Genomic DNA, 19,563 nt, shown 5'->3' with positions numbered 1-19,563 from the left:
TTGGCATGCAGAATCCAGGGTCCCTAACAGAATGGCATTGATTGTCCTACAGACTGCACTGCTACTGCATACTGCTTCCTCCCAACTTCTCCCTCAATTCCCACCAGAGCCAGAACCCCCTGCAGTGTCCCTATTCTCCTCCCAGCCTCCTACATGGTCCCTTAACTACGAAACAGCTGTATTGGAATAATGGTTGTACCCAACATACATTACCAGATATTATATTTTTCTAAGCTGACGATCAAGCTTGAAAGTTGGATGATCACAAACTTGGATGAGTACGAAGTTTATTTTTCCCCAATTTGGCAGGAAACTCAATGCAAGTTTGTGAACGGATTAGACTTCTGCCAGTAAAGAAGAGAGCATTCCAGAGTCAAGGGTGCTTCACACACACAAGGAACTGCTGTTTAAATGATTGCAAGGACAATTATAGAGAAGGACCCTTCTAGATAGCTGCTTGACATTACAGAAGCAGGTGCTCATTATTATATTTAATACGCAACTTCAGCATCAGATGAAGTTTTTGAGGAGATCGTTTAAGGCAGAAAGTCACAGCAATGTAATGAGTTTATCTAACGTTTTCTAAGGAAATGTCATAGCATGTAATTCTTACTTACATGACCCACCTGCCAAATCTCAAGTTCACAATAGCACATCTAGACCCAGTGAATCTGCAAATCACTCAGCCAGAACTAAGGGTTCAAACTATGCAACTATGTCCATGATACCCTTGTCACAATGCCCAGAGTGCTTCTTGGACACAAAGTACAAAAGTATTTATCACAGACATACCACTTTAAGGTAAAAGCAGGTTTCACTGTCAACACACCTAGGTACAGTACTTGGGAGAGCTGAATCAATTAATCAATGGGACCAGTAATACAGTGTTAAACATCAGGACTATACCTCCTCTGGTGTTGTAAAGACTGGCCCAAGAAATGGACAGTGTAAGGAACATGTGAACATCTAGTAAATGTAAGAATAAAAATAAACTACAAGCTGTGGTAACTTGTGAAAGCTGCCAAAAAAGGAAACACTTTAGGCTATTAGCAGGAACACTCCAACATAATTTGTAAATCTCCACAAGCCCCAGTGTGATGGGCCTTGTGTCTACCTATTGGTGGATTGTCTGGAGTCCTGGCTCTATAGATCGGAAGTGGCAAAGATGAAATCCCAAATCATGGATCGATACTTAATGGTAGTAGGATCTATTTGGTTTACTCAAGACAAGTGACCTTTAACATTTTCTCATTCAGGATTATTTATTGTTTAAGGTTTATTTCATTATAATAAAGTGATAACATTCTAGCAGTTTCCAGACTACTCTTCCAGACAACTGTAAGAAAGAGTTTCACCTTGTTCTAAGTCATACTTGACAAATAAATGTAAAAAAGGATATTATCTGTATGCCCAAATGAACATGTCCATTTTAAACCAAAAGCAAACAATGCTTTTTAATAGGGAAAAACGGTTAGCAAATCATGATGAATATATGAATGAGACACTCACCTAAATTATACCACATATCTCTGATTTCGAAGCCGATCTGCCTTCTCATATCACAGTACCTGAAAGATGAGAAACAAGTAATTAATGGATTTGCATCCTTGCTTCCCATCTCGTAGATAAATATTAGTGACAGAGAATTACTATGGTAGCAATAATTTAGGATGACAAGTTATGACAGTTTTTTAAACACTCTGCTGGAGAGAAGATGCCCTTGTATATTTTAAAGATAAACAATCAGCACTGTGTTGTTTTTAATAGAAATGGTCCACTCTATTCCTTCTTTTTACATTAATGAATTACCTATAATAACTTGCCTTTGATGGCACTATGACACACAGCATAAAAGGGCTTCAAACTTGCATCTGCTTGATTACAGGAGGCATTTTGGTGGCAGTGGAGTCTCTCTCAGTGCTACTACTAAAAAGTACAAAGCCTTTATGCAAGCCATAGCATATATATTTAAAAGAGAAGTATAGACTTAAAAAAAACTAAATAAAACATGTATACTTGCCTATCCACTGCTGCATCTGCCCCCGTCAGCTGTGCAGTGAGAACTAAGCGATCAAATATTGCCGAATGCTCAGTTCCCCCCTCTGTTCTGAATAGAGAGCCATGACTCTTAGTCACCGGCTCTCTGCTCTGCCCCTCCAGTGCTCACTGGAGCATTGGGCTGTGGAGAAGGCGGGAGTGGCTTGCTCAGGCTCTAAGCAGAGCACTGAAATACTGAGCTGAGTGCCGGTCCAGATTAATCTTTCCCAAACCTGGATTGACTGAGTGATGTCAGAAGACTTTAGACTGTTGTCAGCTGAAAACAGGTCACAGGAGCGCAGAATGAACTGCAATCCTGTGACCTAAAGGAAAAGTATAAACAAAATAGCTTTGGCAACAATGGGTATAGAAAGTAATCACCCCCCTTTAAAATAATCAAATTTTGTTGCATTGCAGCCTGAAATGACGACAGTATTCACAGTTTTTGCTTTCTCAATCTGTTTTTACTAGTGCAACTTATAAAATCCAAGTGAAAGATATAACACTAAATGTCTGAAAAAAACAAAAACAGAATCACAGAGTTGGACAAAGGATCACCCCCTTATGTCAATATTTTGTTGAACCACCTTATGCTTTAAGTACAGCCTTTAGTCTGTTGAGATATGTCTACTAACTTTGCACATCTAGACTTTGCAGTATTTGCCCACTCTTCGCAATTTGATGGTGACCATTTGTGGACTGCAGTCTTCAAGTCATTCCACAGATTTTTAATTGGGTTTAAGTCTGGCCTCTGACTAGGCCATGCAAGGACATTCACCTTTTTCTCCTTCAACCACTGTATAGTCATTTTTGCCGTGTGCTTTGGGTCATTGTCGTGTTGGAAGGTAAACCTTCTTCCAATTGACAACTTTCTGGCAGAGGCAGCAGAATTTTCCTCAAGAATTTGACAGTATTTGTGCCACATCCATTTTTCTTCTATCAGGACAAGTGCTCCAGGCCCTGCTGCAGAGAAACTCCTCCATAACAGGATATTACCACCTCCGTGCTTTACTGTAAAAATAATGTTATTTGTATAGTGAGCCGAATTGGATTTCTGCCAGACATATTGTTCTGCGTTACCAAATAATTAAATTTTAGTCTCATCTGACCATAACACCTTTTTCCATGTGGGTGTGTTTAAGGGTGTCAGATGAGACTAAAATTGAATTAGGCCTTTTATTTTTTTCTGACCTGTTGGGGTAATATCTTTCACTTGGATGTTATAAGTTGCATTGAGTAAATACAGCTGGATAAAACAAAAACTGTCTGATTAAATTTCAGTCTGATTATTTTAAAGGGGGTGATTCTTTTCTCCAACCACTGTATACTAATTCTTTAATGTTCCAAACATACACAAGGTTTAGATTTAATCTACAGCACGCCGGGAGCCCCAAAACTATACTAAGCACAGTAAAACTTCTGGAAGGGAAGTTGAGCTGCTTCTCTTCTTTTGCACCTGGCTTTCGGCCTACACGGCTGCTCATCACATTTACCCATCAATAGTTAGGTGTGGAGGAGGCACGACCACCTCTCAACTTTCCTTCACAAAGCAGATATTTACACAATAGAGCATCATTGGTTGTAAAGCTGCAGAGGATGTAAACAGAAGTAAACCTAGGTGCAGGCACCTTCTGTACACTCTAGACATTACAGATGCATAGATATAACTACTTGTTTTGCTTTACAGGAGCAATAGCTCGCCATGCTATGCTCTGGGAGCAGTGCTGGGCTTAGAGCAACTGGAGTCCAGGACATTTAAATCACACCTTTCCTCCTGGCTAGATCTTAGCATCTTTGAAACCTAAGGTATGAGAACATCGCAACCAATCTTCTAGATCTGGTTGTTTTAATTAATTGGCCAGATGGCAGGAATTAGGGAGGTAAAGTGACATTATCAAATCCCAAAGCTACTGGGTTCCATCCAGATGTCTGTGGCCAGTGGGGAGGAAAGTGCACTTCAAATTCCTGAATGCATCTGGCACCAAGCCCAACAACAACCCTGTGGAAGTCATCTTTAATTGTTATTGTGGACACAGTTTGACAATATGATATACATATGGAGATGTGGTTCAAAGATAATTAACAAGTGAAAATATTTGTAAAATTATTATATTTGTAATGGGACTCTTATAGAATTAACTAGGAACCATGCAGTATGTAGGCTCCTTGATGGCGGCACTTGGCTTTACCATACATATGCAAATATGTGCAAAATGAGACATTGTAATATGGTATACAGGACCATGTGCTGGGGAACTAGAACACAATGGAGAATGGAGTTTGTGCATCATATACACTTCCCAATCCACTCCAATAAACACCACAGTGTGGATTAAGCTCATTAGTCAATAATAATTCAAGCCTGTATTTGTTTGAAATAAAAATGGACAAAAAAAAAAAAACTAAAGAATTATGCAACCTGTGGGGCTAGTTTATAGAAAAACAGTAGTTGCCTTTAGTAACCCAGCTCCAAGAACAATTTTCCAAGAAGGAACTAGAAAAGAATACTGCTCTACTTTGGTTGCAAAGTAGAGCAGTACTATATAGGTTCTGCACCAGCTAATATCAAACCACGACTCTCCTACTTAGAGTTGGGAAAATAATTATTTGATCCCCTGCAGATGTTGTAAGTTTGCCTACTTACAAAGAAATTAAGGGTCTCTAAAGTTTTATCATGGTTGTATTTTAAACGATAGAGACAGAATATCAAACAAAAATCGGTACATAATGATAATGCCAAAAATCCTGAAAAAACACATGATACATAATGATAAAATGAGTTGCAGTTCAGTTAATAAAATAAGTATTAGATCCCCAAGCAAAACATTACTTAGTACTTGGTGGAGAAACCCTTGTTGGCAAACACAGAGGTAAGGCATTTCTTGTAGTTGGTGACCAGGTTTGTACACATCTCGGAAAGGATTTTGGTCCACTCTTCTTTACAGATCTTCAGAAAATCCTTAAGTTTTCTTGGCTGCCATTTGGGAACTCGAAGTTTCAGCTCCCTCTATAAATTTTCTGGCTAGGCCACTCCATGACCTTAATGTGCTTCTTACCAAGCCACTCCTTTGTTGCTTTGGCAGTATGTTTTGGGTCACGGTCATTGAGGGAAGGTGGTTCTCATCCAAGATTTTACAATACATGACCCTGTCCATTGGCCCGATAATGAGGCAAAGTCGGCCTTTACCATAGAAACAGCCCCAAAGCATGTTTCCATCTGCATACTTGACTGTAGGGATGGTGCTCTTAGGGTTATAGTCAGCATCTTTCTTCCTCCAAACTAGGCAAGTCCCCCTCCTCAAGAAGGCACATGTACAGGCCCATCTGAAGTTCGTCAATGAAAATCTAAGTGATTCAGAAAAAGATTGGGAGAAAGTGCTGTGGTCAGATGAGATCAAAATTGAGCTCTTTGGCATTTAACTGACTCGCCATGTTTTGAGAAAGAAAACTATGACTATAATCCTAACACCATCCCTACAGTCAAGCAAGGAGGAGGAAACATGATGCCTTGGAGGTGTTTCTCTGCTAAAGGTACAGGCCGACTTTGCTACATTAAGGGGCTAATTGACGGGTATTGTAAAATGTATTGTAAAATTTTGGATGAGAGCCACCTTCCCTCAGCCAGAACACTGAAGATGGGTCGTGGATGGGTCTTCCAGCATGACAATGGCCCAAAACATATAGCCAAGGCAACAAAGGAGTGGCTCTAGAAAAAGCACATTAAGGTCATGGAGGGGCCTAGCCAGTCTCCAGACCTTAATCCTATAGAACATTAATGGAGGGAGCTGAAACTTCAAGTTGCCAAGTGGCAGCAAAGAAACCTTAAGGATTTAGAGAACATCTGTAAAATTGTTTCCTTATTTAGGGCAAACCAAAAGCCCAGCTTTAATCCCCCATCCCTAGCACTGGGAGAACAAGAAGAGCCAAAATTTCAGGATATAATGGAGAATGTTACTTGCTCCATGTGACATCACTGGGCCAATCAGCGCTGTCATATGGTGGAGCCCACAGCCATGTGTAAACCATTACTCCAGTAACTTAGTTTAAACAAACCTTTCCTTACCCTCCCAGCAAAAGAAAATAACAGTGGGGGAGAAAAGAAAAAAAAAAGTATATGCATCTGTAGAGGTCTGCATTGATGTGAACCTGTTGCTTTGCCCTGCATAAGCAAAGCAGAAATTCACTTTAAGTACATGACACTCAGTTTGAGTCCTTGAAAGGAAGAAGAAAAAAAAAATTCTGCAAACTGAAAAATGTTGAAATAATAGCAAAAAAGAAAAGCCTGACAAAACACATTATGCATAAAGCATCCTGCAATAGACACAATGAATATATCCAATTGAACAGATGTCTTCAGACAGAAAGGTAAGCTTTGTAGTGTGCAGTGACAGAGAGTTCTAGACACAGGTACAGACAGAAGAAAAATGGATTAGCATTTCCTTCAAGCTGTAGGAGATACAAAGCTCAGTTCCCTTCATCTCTAAATACTTCAATAAAGGAATATGCATACAGAAATACAATGCATTTATCAGCTGGACAAAAAAAAAAATGAAATTCACTGGGCACCTCATTCTACAGAATTAAAATCTACAGAACTACAGATATTTTATACTGTCCAGAATTCATACAAAACTTACTTAAGCAGGATTTTGACTCGTTTGGCACTTGAAAAATTCTCCAGCTGCAGGGATTCTTGAGTGAGAAAAGCAACAGCCAGGTGGAAATAGTTATTCCATAGCTAGAATAGAAAGTAGTAGCAATTACTTATCTCAGTCATGCATTTGTAACTCAACACAAAAGTAATATTTAAAGAGAAAGTAGAAGGAATTTGAGTAATTGTATTTTTATTTTAAAATTGATGATTTACAGCTTTATATATTTTTTTAATTTAAATAAAACCTTTAGTTTACCTATACATAATAAATGCATGGTGAACCCATGACCCTCGACATTATGCTTTTTATTTTACAGAGAACAAAGCAGACCCTCTTTACATTAAAGGCAAACCATAGGACGGTGCAAATTTCTTTCCTGTAACCATGGGTTGCAGGAAAGAAATTTGCACAATTCCCCCATTACACAGACAGTGCTTACAGGGAAATCCCTCCTGCCAAACAAAAGTCTACTTTCGATGGGAGCAGAAGCCTGCCGGGAGAAGAAAACTCTTCAGTTACTAATGGCTATAGCAGCCGCTTGTGATAATTGCAAGTGAATCCAGCAGGCTGGTTGTACCAAAGTTGATCTTGATACATTCAGCCTGCCCGTTAACAGTTCAAATCTCGGCCAGTTCCTGCTGAACCAGCTGAGATTCAAACCGCCTATGGCTGGCCTAAGATCATTCTATAAGACCAAAACAATGCAAGGCAGGGGTGGGGTGGGGATTTGTAATGCAGTGGTCAGAAATGGGAGCCATATCAGCAGTGGAGGGTGCACAAGAATCCAACATCTGGAAGGTGTAGCTCTACCAGAATGAACAATGGAATCCTTACGTACAATTTTTATGAAGGTCCATCCCCAAATAATTTCTCTCTATTACAATGTTAACATTGTTGTGATTAGTGATATGGGGTTTATAACCTGGACCACAGCATTCAAATAGGAGCAGAGTTCAGTATGTAAAATACTGTACAGCAGACATTGTGATTGTTTGTATATTGCATACAGTGTTGTAAAAAAAACAAAAAACGAAAAAAGGTCATGCGCTAAACCCAGGGGGAATCTATAATCACACTTCTTTTCACAATGCCCATCACCAACTGGGAAGTCCTCCAAACTGCAAAACTGGAGGGCGCAACCACCTTGTGCGTGACCATTAATATGTTTTATTAAATCCACAAAGACAATTAAATTCTCACATAACAAAAAACATCCAGCAAAACTGATCTGCTCTAGTAAGACCGCAACAAAATTCGTCCTAGGAACAAATGGTTGGATGGATGACGCTTTTCAGGGGTCAAGAGCTCGGAAGAAAAGGGGTTGACCCCCCGAAAAAGACGTCAGCCATCCAACCATTTGTTCCTAGACGAGTTTTGATATGTTCTGACTGGAGCAGATCAGTTTCGCTTCATGTTTTTTATTGGGATGTGAGTATCCATTTGTCTTTGAGGATTTAATAAAACATATTAATGTTATGTATGAGGTGGTTGCACCCTCCTGTATTTTTTTTTTTTTTTTGTATATCACAAACAGCAACATATATCAAAAGGTCACATCACAATACACTCAGCACATGCAGGGCCAGATGTGTACTTTTTATTGTGTGGTTGCTGCAGCGGGCTCAGTACTGCCAATGAACTGTACATTCTGTCTTTGCACAACTAGCCACATTCTATTTAACATTCTATTTAAAGCTCTTCAACTAATTATAAACCACCCCTTCTTCATATGGCATGCTCGGCCATGGCCTAGGTGGCCTAATGGCAAATCTGGACCCGTTCTCTGCAGGCCCGTTTCTGACCCTCCCAATCCTAGACCTGTTTACACCAACTCTGTACCACCCACACTTGCTAAAACGTGGGTGCAGCTCTACATAGAAACCCATCAGCTTCTTTTTATTTCAGTATAAGTGAACAAGCTGAAGTTGAATGGCTACCCTGCACAGCTGCACCAGATTTTGCACTCTCTGGTTTTAGTAAATCAACCCCTTTGTCTGATTACCATTGCTTTTTACCTGATAAGCCAGTATGGATGGCAATACATATGTTTTTTTATGATCTACGGTAGTTCTAACATTTCCTAGTAATACTTTATGTGTTTGCATTAATAAAGGAATATTAACAGTATAAAGCTGCTTTAAGCAGATTGAATTCAGCATCTACAGGCTAGACTGGATTATATTCTTTCAGATCAGCACAACAGGAAAGAACTATTAGTTAAATGGCTCCCTGATGTACACTATGATCTTTATTTTTTTTACTAAGCATGCAAGTGAAGTAGTCATAAGTGTTCAAATATTTTGCTTGCCAGGCAACTGCTCTTTATAAGCCATCTGTGTTCTTAGCAGTTCTGTTTCCTGCAACCTTTGCATATGTCCAACATCAGACATTAAATGGCTGCATTATTGTGCACTTCTGTACAGCGGAGGAAAATACTTAGCACTACTTAGACCTCTCTATTTAAACTATAGTATAGCATATAGCCTTTTATAACATGAGATTTTTTTCAAGTTTGCGTTTCATATTATCAAAAGTATTACAGAATGTTTGTGCGTCTATTGCTATTAAATGACTGGGACGCTTCATCACCCTTAAGAGAACCTGTCATGAGGTAATATAAGATCCACTAGTGCCGACTTGTTTTTCAAAGTCTAAAATCCAACACTCCGATGCTGCTCAAGGCTCCTTACAACTGAATGTATATATCTATAGATCTATATAGAGATATATTTTATATATATATATATATATATATATATATATATATATATATATATATATATATATATATATATATATATATATATATATATATATATATACACACACACACACACATACAATTTATTAGGAGCCTTAAAAAGAATTGCACCCACTATGAGCAGATCATGGGTGTAGTGCAGGGCTCCTGCTGACTGTCTGTGTAGCTGTCTGCCTGTGCCTCTGATACGGGCAGGCAGTTACTAAATGACAGGAAGCTCAATGAACTTCCTAAAGCGCTCATCAGCACCCTGGTAGTTCATTGAGAACTAAGAAATGTCAGCTGCAAAGGCTGTCAGTATTTGTTGATCATTAATTCACAAATCTCCGTGAATGAATGACGCACGGGCGCGTGTGTGTGTGTACGGATTTTGAATTTTGACAGCGGGTGCGGAGAGAAGATCCCCAGCCCACTGTCACAGGGAAGGTGGGGGGCGGGGGAAGAGCAAGCAGATGCTGAACATGTTATAGGTTACACCCTAAATATGGGCGTAACCCGTAACATCTTCAGAAAGGTGAAGTTATCCTTTAAAGCTTGACACCTGGAACAGCAAATATTGTCTAAACACAAGAGGCATGTGTATTCTTAAGATAAAACTTTGCCTTTGTGGGAGGCTTCCTGTAATACAGACAGATCACAGCTGATGGCCTACCTTTCCATGAAGTATCGTCGCCTATAAACACCCCTCTTCTCTGCTCAGAGCCCTCGCTCTGTAACTGCTGTAACACAGATATGGGGGGAGTGTGTGTCTTTCCTCATAGGACAGTGCTAGGGCCTAAGTGGCCAATAGCCAAAAACAGAGTTTATTTACAGCGGCCTCCTGCAGCTGGGAGGTGATATAGTAGCATGGATAGGCGGGTATATTTTGCTTGGGGGGCAATGGGCGATTGATAGTATCTCTCAAAAAAGTGAATGTCAGGTTCTCCAAATATTGTACTTATGAAACAGAATTCTCCTTACCTGCAGCTCAAAGTTTGCTTGATCCAAAAACATCTTGTTTAGCATGTCGGCATACTGATTAATAGCTCTTAAGAACACTCTGTAAAATCAAGGGAAAAGAGCACAATTACCCACATTCTGCAATATCATCAGTTGTACATTTTAATAGCAAAGAAATCAAGAAATTACTGGCATAAGTTATCTGTCAAAAAATATCGAACACTAGCCCTGTGCTCTAGGAAGTCTCTAATGGAGGGCGAGTAAATGCCCACAGGGCATGGATAGGGAAAATAGACTGTAAGCTGCTATGAGCATCCATGACTGATGTGAATTCTTCAGTATTATCAATAAAGTTCTCCAGAATATTGTGGCATGCTATAAAAAGGAAGCACTTTTAACAGAAAATACCAGGCTTGTTCAGCTCCTTTCCTTTATGCACACTGCTCTTCCCTTTATTAGCTATAAAGCCACCTCAAAATTCTGACTGGTATCTGTGACAATACAACAGATTACAAGAGAAACTTGATATTCATAGATTTTTGCACTGCAGTTGCAGCTATAAGTATAACGTATACAAAGAATACTGTACACTCAAAATAAACTCCCGCTGGTTAGGTGCTTGGTGAAACAAGCGCATGACTTATGTCTATTATTACCTGTTGATCTAGCCAGAAACGTAGTGTTCTCATCACTTCCTGTGAGCTGAAGTGGAATCATAAAACAATATCTTCCTTTCGTAAACAAACCACTTACGTAGGGGAACATACATTCCCCAACGTAATGAAGATGAACAAATACAAACAGGTATGGGATACAGTGGAGGGGTATAGCCACCCAGGGACAGGAGTACCCAATGAAAATACCTGGCAAGATATATTACAGTTTGTTATGGGGTTTAAATTAGACATGTGCATTCGTTATCGTCCGAATGCATTTTCGTCCGAATTCCGGGGATTTCTGTGTTCGTTTTAACAAATCGATAAGGAACATACAGAATCCGAAAAAATTTGAAATAAGAAAATGCTTCATTTTTGCATCCATTAAATTTTCATATAGTTGCGACAACAGTTCAATATAGACAGAAGATTCGACATGACGGTGACAATAGCGATCTGTGTCTATCGAACCTGCGGTCAAATGAGCCTAACCTCAGCTCTATTAGTCTAAGATTATTCGACAGAGAGAAAAGATTCAACATTATAGTATCAATAGTAAAAGAGCTGTTAATGGTCGCTGCTTTGACATGAAGATTTGGCGAAGCAGCTAAAAACACACGATAGCCGCTAGCGGACATTTACGGTCGAATGCTCCACCCATAGGCTATAGAAGAATTCTAATGTTTGACTAGTAATAATTATTAACATTAGAATTCTTCTATAGCTTGTGGGTGGAGCATTCGACCGGAAATGTACGATCGCGGCGTGGTAAGTTTAGCTGCTTTGTCGAATCTTCTTAGAACATTCGACAGACACCATGAGCCTTCAATTGATAGATTCAACCTTAATTTGGATTTTCGTACGAATGCATTTTTTAATGAAACAAAATAAAAATGAATTTCGGGAGTAACTGAATAAATGTATTTTTTGGACTAAACTGAAATTCCAAAACAAAATATTTCAGTTGCACATGTGTAGCTTAAATACACTTTAACCACTTGCCGACCAGTGCACGACGATGTACGTCGACAGAATGGCACAGGCAGGCAAATGGGCGTACATGTACGTCCCTTTAACCACTTTCAGACCGGACCAATTTGCTGGTCAAAGACCAGACCACTTTTTGCGATTCGGCACTGCGTCGCTTTAACTGACAATTGCGCGGTCGTGCGACGTGGCTCCCAAACAAAATTGACGTCCTTTTTTTCCCACAAATAGAGCTTTCTTTTGGTGGTATTTGATCACCCCTGCGGTTTTTATTTTTTGCGCTATAAACAAAAATAGAGCGACAATTTTGAAAAAAACGCATTATTTTTTACTTTTTGTTATAATAAATATCCCCCAAAAATATATAAAAAAACATTTTTTTCCCTCAATTTAGGCCGATACGTATTCTTCTACATATTTTTGGTAAAAAAAAATCGCAATAAGCGATTATTGATTGGTTTGCACAAAAGTTATAGCGTTTACAAAATAGGGATAGTTTTATAGCATTTTTATTAATAATTTTTTATTATTTTTTTTTTACTAGTAATGGCAGCGATCTGCGATTTTTATTGTGACTGCGACATTGTCGGGGACCCATCGGACATTTTTGACACATTTTTGGGACCATTGTCATTTATACAGTAATCACTGCTATATAAATGCAGTGATTCCTGTGTAAATGACACTGGCAGTGAAAGGGTTAACCAGTGGGTGGCAGTGTAGGGGTTAAGTGTTCCTAGGGGTGTGTTACTAACTGTGGGGGGGTTGGGCTTTCATTTAGTGTACACTGATCTCTGCTCCAATCACATGGAGCAGAGATCAGCGTCACTAGTTGCTAGGCAGAATGGGAAAATGTTGTTTATACAGCATTTCCTCCATTCGGCCGCTCTGTGAGACGATCGCGGGGATGCCCACGGCGATCGAGTCCGCGGGTCCCGCGACCGGACTCACGGGGGTCCCGACCAGCGCGGGAGCGCGCCGCCGGCGGCGCGCTCCCGATGGCACGGCGGCAACGAATATTGGACGTACATGTACGCCAATATGCCTGCCCGTGCCATGCTGTCGACGTACATCGTCGTGCGCTGGTCGGGAAGTGGTTAAATTTGCCGCCCTGCCATCGGGAGCGCGCCGGCGGCGGCGCGCTCCCGCGCTGGTCGGGACCCCCGTGAGTCCGGTCGCGGGATCCCCCGGACTCGATCGCCGCGGGCATCCCCGCGATGGTCTCACGGAGCGGCCGAATGGAGAAGTGCCGTTGTAAAGAACATTTCTCCATTCTGCCTAGCAACTAGTGACGCTGATCTCTGCTCCATGTGATTGGAGCAGAGATCAGTGTTCACTAAATGAAAGCCCAACCCCTCCACAGTTAGTAACACGGCCCTAGGAACACTTAACCCCTACACTACCACCCACTGGTTAACCCCTTCACTGCCAGTGTCATTTACACAGGAATCACTGCATTTATATAGCAGTGATTACTGTATAAATGACAATGGTCCCAAAAATGTGTCAAAAATGTCCGATGGGTCCCCCACAATGTCGCAGTCACAATAAAAATCGCTGATCGCCGCCATTACTAGTAAAAAAAAAAAAAAAAATTATTAATAAAAATGCTATAAAACTATCCCCATTTTGTAAACGCTATAACTTTTGCGCAAACCAATCAATAATCGCTTACTGCAATTTTTTTTAACCAAAAATATGTAGAAGAATACGTATCGGCCTAAACTGAGGGAAAAAATGTTTTTTTATATATTTTTGGGGGATATTTATTATAACAAAAAGTAAAAAATAATGCGTTTTTTTCAAAATTGTCGCTCTATTTTTGTTTATAGCGCAAAAAATAAAAACCACAGGGGTGATCAAATACCACCAAAAGAAAGCTCTATTGGTGGGAAAAAAAGGACATCAATTTTGTTTGGGAGCCACGTCGCACGACCGCGCAATTGTCAGTTAAAGCGATGCAGTGCCGAATCGCAAAAAGTGGTCTGGTCTTTGACCAGCAAATTGGTCCGGTCTGAAAGTGGTTAAAGTATAACTAAAGGCATTTTTTTTTTTTTTTTGTGATGTGGATAGAGTAGAGTGGGATTAAAACACCTATCTGTGCCCCCATTAGAGAGATTCACCCCCTCTATTTGTCCTGTTCAGGGCTTTTTTTTCCCCCTCAAACAATAGGTGCTGGAACTTAACCACGGCCCCACAACCCCCCCCCCCCCCACACACACACACACACACACCCTTCACATCACATCAAATAATGGGTGTGTTCAGTCAAGTTTCACAAAAACAGTAGGGGTGTCTTAAAGAGGCATTAAATGCCAGGATTGCATTACAGAGTGCAGAGCTGTCACTTGCAAACACAGAAACAAGACTTTTGTGTTTACAATTGATTGGTGAGCAAGCACCGAGTTCCACCAAGTTCCCCCTGAAAAAAAGCCCTGGTCCTGTTTACTATTATCATCAAAGTGAAAGTAGGGAACCCCCCCCCCCCCAAGGTTTTGGGTTCACATCAGAACAGGAATATAGGAGAAATCTTCCAATAATTCTGGAGACTCTGGAGTCACAGCAGGATTCCCTCACTTTGGTAGGGATTTCCTCTCAGTTCCAGTTTTGGCTATGCAATAGGAAATGAGCGAGAAATCTCCCCAATAAGCCACAGATGGGGAAAAAAAAAAAAAAAAACACCTGACAGAGGTTGTGTACTTTATCCAAATTGAAAAAAAAAAAAAAAGTTTTGCCTTTAGTGACACTTTCGATGACAGTGAAACCACTTAAAACCGAAAGATCAGAATGTATTTAGCCCTACAGAAAATTTAAATAACGCCTAAAGGTTGTTATGTCAGTTATGAATAGATGCTGGTAGGCTTGGTCTTTCAATAGCAAGACTCGTTTTCTGATGTTACAATCCCTGCCACCAACACCTTACTATGAAGGCTCATGCCTGCTACTTTGTTCTGTAAAAAAAGCAATACAAAAAGCACACCATCCAAGCAAAAGTAAGACATGTTTTAATTGATGCTTTAGGTAGCTGTATCTAGATATTCCAGCACAAATATCACATCACTGCATTCCGAGACGTACGAGTGAACTTTTAACAAAGCTTACCATTTCCTACATCCAGGAAAATCAAACAATTGTGCAAATATAACCTTCTGCTTTTTTTATTTGCTTTTGTGGTCCCCAAGAAATCCTCAATGCCCTGTAATTCCCAGACAGGCTTCATCAAATGCAAAAGAAAGTATCAATAGAGTATCCTGGGCATTGTTCTATACGTACATATTTAACCCCCACCACAACCAATTTCCAGATGAGATGAGCAAGAACAGCAGAGAAATGCTGGGAAAGCGCACTTTCTTATTTATAATAAAAAGTATTGGCTGCTACAACCCCTTCGAAATATACATTTGTTTTTAACGGTTAAAGAACAAGCCACGGCTGCTTCTAGGGTTAAAATTTCCAGAAATTACTGTATTAAAATGCAAGATGTGGCAAAATAACAGATCAGGTATTCAGAGCATTTTGTTTTTTTCACAAAGGTGCAGTTATACTTCACTGGTAATCCATCTGTTAAAATGGTACACCACATCTTCTTCAGTGGTTCAAATACAGAATACAAGCATGCAGTTTTTAAAAGAAGGCTCATTACATTCGGTCATGGTTGTCAGTCACTCCGGCACTCTATGAGCCTTTCCACTGTATTCATCAGTTTGTCTCTGGCACAGGTGATAGCAAGCGAAGAATATAATCAATACCCATAATTATTTCAGTCCACGGAACGAAATAATGAAAAAGATAACAACTATCATGAAGTCACAAGACTATTAGCTTCTTTAATTACCAAAAATCACAGATATTAGTCTGATCCACCATGTGCTTTCCCTGTTTTACGTTGAAAAACTGATGATATAGACCAGGTGGGTTAAGCGGATGACACTGTATCATATGGCAGTTTACATGACTGGAGTGTGGGTGTGTAAATAGAAAAAAATATGCTCCATTGACGATTGTGGTGCGATTTCATGCTTTAATAAAACTTGCTGCAATTCAAAGATTAGTTGGTGTTTGATCATTTTCTACAATATCTAAAAGAGAATTAGAGAGGAGATGAGTCTGGTCCTTCATGCAGTGGGTTCTGGGTTAAGTCTATAATTGTTGAGGTATACATGCAAGTGAACGGTTTTCCACACCATTCAAATCACAATGAAATCTGCAAGGATTGTAGAACCAGGAAACAAAGTGATACTAAAGTCTCTTTTTTTTTTGTTAAAAATAACAAACATGTTATACTTACCTGCCATGTGCAGTGGATTTGCACAGAGCAGCCCCGATCCTCCTCTTCTCAAGTCCCTTTTTGGCGCTCCTGGCCCTCCTTCCCGTTGAGTGCTCCCACAGCAAGCAGCTTGATGTGGGGGCACATGAGCCGAGTCACAGCTCCCTGTGTTCAGTCAGAAATGCATCCTCTCTCTCTTCATTGACAGATTTGCTTTGATTGACAGCAGCAGGAGCCAATGGTGCTGCTGTCTAAGCCAATGAGAAGGGGAGTCCCAGGCAGCCGAGACACTCTTGCATAATAGCAGGATCTAGATGGTGCTTTGGTAAGTATTAGGGGGTGCTGGGGTGGCAGCCAGTTAACACACAGAATCCAAGATAGACAAGAGCAATATATTAAAGAAAGGTTCAACACAATACAACTAAACCCAGCAGGTAGGCATGACTGTTCAGAGCCACTAATAGCGGTCTGTAGACTTGAAAGATGCTGACACTGACTGCAGCAAGGAGCGAAATGAGGTCTGACTAGTCCACACCTAAATGGGAGGTATACTTAGTCCCTGCACTGTCCCTCCTCCTCCAGAACCTTTCTCTATCTCTTAGCACTGTCCCTGCACTAGCCACTTGCATGAAGCCAAACCTGAGAGCTGGAGTTTTAAATCGATTCTGCCTGACCCAAGATGGTTGCCAATGTCATGTGGGGTGCCAGTGCCCAATTGGACAGCTTTTTCCCTTGTGACAGAGGAAATCATAGAAGAACCAAGTTCCTCACAATTTCTTTCCCCTTCTGCATTGCCACTTGGTCGAGCACCACCTGCAGTGGAGAATATAGACTGCACCTGCCCACACTATATATATATAACTAAAACACCTAATTTAAAGGATGGCAAGTTACATAGTACAGTCTTAATCAAAACTACTCAAGATGATGTATTGCATAGTGCCACAGAGAAGCAGGAAGAAGTAGACTACATTGGTTATATCTCGAAGGTGGACAAAAATAAAAATATATAAAAAGCTAACTATTTCAAAGTTGTACAATAAATGTATTTTGGAATGTGAACTGTGTGTGTAATAAACAACGGGAAATTAAGAAAAATCTAGTGACATTCTGGCCTGCAGCTGGACCAATGCAATGTGTACAAATATTGCAGTTCTGCATATGCCAGGCATTCACAAATGAGATCCAGATGGTCTGCACAGAGCAGAAACGAATTACAGACAAAATTGAATGTTTTACTTGCTATTCAAATGACTTAAGTATTGATCTACATTTAAAAAAAGCAGCATTATTCCAGTAAAGTCTAATTAATACCATTAATCTGGAGGCCAGACTTGTATCTCTGCATAGTGGTGTGTCAGTGTCGTGTTGGTGACAACAGCAGGCTTCCTTTACATTAGTGATGATAAAGTAAGCAATAACACTGCTCTGATACTGTATTAACGAGATCTTACATTACCAAAGGGAGCAGATTTTACTGGTAGATTTAGCTCTGCCCCCGGGTCTCTTGGTCTACGTTGTCTAGATATGGCTTCATTTCCCAGGAGAGCCATTGGATATGAACATTAAACTCAGCACAAGCATTAGGATGAGGTATAATATAAACTTTTTTTTGAAATTTTTTTAAATAAAAATTGACAGAATTGCTATTGCCGACTTGTTTTTGAAGGTGCAAGACCTGGAACTGTCATCATGATTCTAGCTTTACTACTTGAGTCAATAAACTGGAAGCATGTGTTTAGTCAGAGTCCTAATTTGTAAAAGCTTGTACACCTTTAAAACACAAGTCAACAGCTGAAGCTTCCATATTTCTACTCTAAGACCCCTTTCACACTGGGGCGTTTTTCAGGCGTTTTTCAGGTGCTTTAGCGTTAAAAAAAGCGCCTGTAAAGCGCTTGAAAGAAGCTGCAACTGCAATCCCAATGTAAAAGCCCGAGTGCTTTCACACTGAGATTCCTTTCACACTGGAGCGTTTTTCAGGCGTTTTAGCGTTAAAAAAAAGCGCCTGAAAGAAGCTGCAACTGCAATCCCAATGTAAAAGCCCGAGTGCTTTCACACTGAGGTGCTGCGCTGCAGGGCGTCAAAAAAAGTCCTGCAAGCAGCTTCTTTGCAGCGCTTTTGGAGCGGTGAATACAACGCTCCTAAAGCGCCCCTTCCCATTGAAATCAATGGGAAGCGCCTGAAAAACGCTATTGGCAGCAGCATTTTGTGGGCGCTTTTAACCCTTTATTTGGCCACTAGCAGGGGTTAAAAGCGCCCCAATAACGTTCGAAAAATGCTGGTAAAGCGCAGCTAGTTTAAGCGACGCTTTACGAGCGTTTTTCGGGTGCTGACATTGTGAAAGGGCCCTTAAAGCACTTTGGCTTTTACATTGGGACTGCAGATGAGGCTTCTTTCAAGCACTTTACAGGTGCTTTTTTTTAACGCTAAAGCGCATGAAAAACGCCCCAGTGTGAAAGGGGTCTAAATGGTTCCCTTTTAAGCTAAATTGTAATTCTACCTGCATCTTGTGACAGCTCAGTGACCAACATTTTTTATCATGGACTTTAATTGTTTATGTATAAATGAAATGCATCTTCAATTTTTGTATATATATATATATTTCTTTTTTTTTTAATTGAGATTTTACTGATACCCCCAACTAAAATCTAGTGGAACCAATTGCCTTCAGAAGTCACCTCACAGGTTTATTAGCGAACCTTAGTGATCAAACAGCATCATAAAGGCCAAGGAACACACTAGACGGGTTAGGGATTAAAGTTGTGGAAAAGTTTAACCGGTTCCCGACCAGCGCACGACGATGTACGTTGACAGAATGGCACGGGCAGGCATATTGGCGTACATGAAAGTCCAATCTTCAATGCCGCCCTGCCATCGGGAGCGCGCCGGCGGCGGCGCGCTCCCGCGCTGGTCGGGACCCTGTGAGTCCGGTCGCCGAGGGCATACCCGCGATCGTCTCACAGGACGGCTGAATGGAGGAAATGCTGTGGAAACAGCATTTCTTCATTCTGCCTAGCAACTAGTGACGCTGATCTCTGCTCCATGTGATTGGAGCAGAGATCAGTGTTCACGAAATGAAAGCCCAAGCCCCCACAGTTAGTAACACACCCCTAGGAACACTTAACCCCTACACTGCCATCCACTGGTTAACCCCTTCACTGCCAGTGTCATTTACACAGGAATCACTGCATTTATATAGCAGTGATTACTGTATAAATGACAATGGTCCCAAAAATGTGTCAAAAATGTCCGATGGGTCCC

General features: G+C 40.5%; 1 protein-coding gene across 1 annotated transcript in view; it reads right to left on the bottom strand.

Moving 5' to 3' along the window:
- The window catches only part of DOCK1 (dedicator of cytokinesis 1), a 613,707-nt gene that overhangs the window by 151,121 nt on the left and 443,023 nt on the right, over positions 1–19,563 (bottom strand). The window contains exons 30-32 of the mRNA XM_077455510.1: positions 10,414–10,492; positions 6,675–6,775; positions 1,510–1,568 (exon numbers count right to left, since the gene is read on the bottom strand). Of these exons, the coding sequence (XP_077311636.1) occupies positions 1,510–1,568; positions 6,675–6,775; positions 10,414–10,492 (239 nt within the window). The remainder of the gene's footprint in view (positions 1–1,509; positions 1,569–6,674; positions 6,776–10,413; positions 10,493–19,563) is intronic.

This window comes from Lithobates pipiens, unplaced genomic scaffold (genome assembly GCF_037356315.1).
Source record: "Lithobates pipiens isolate NorthernLeopardFrog02 unplaced genomic scaffold, aLitPip1_a1.2 Scaffold_25, whole genome shotgun sequence".
Lineage (NCBI taxonomy): Eukaryota > Metazoa > Chordata > Amphibia > Anura > Ranidae > Lithobates > Lithobates pipiens.
Note: the sequence above shows the minus strand (reverse complement) of the source record. Positions and strands in the feature narration are given on the sequence as shown.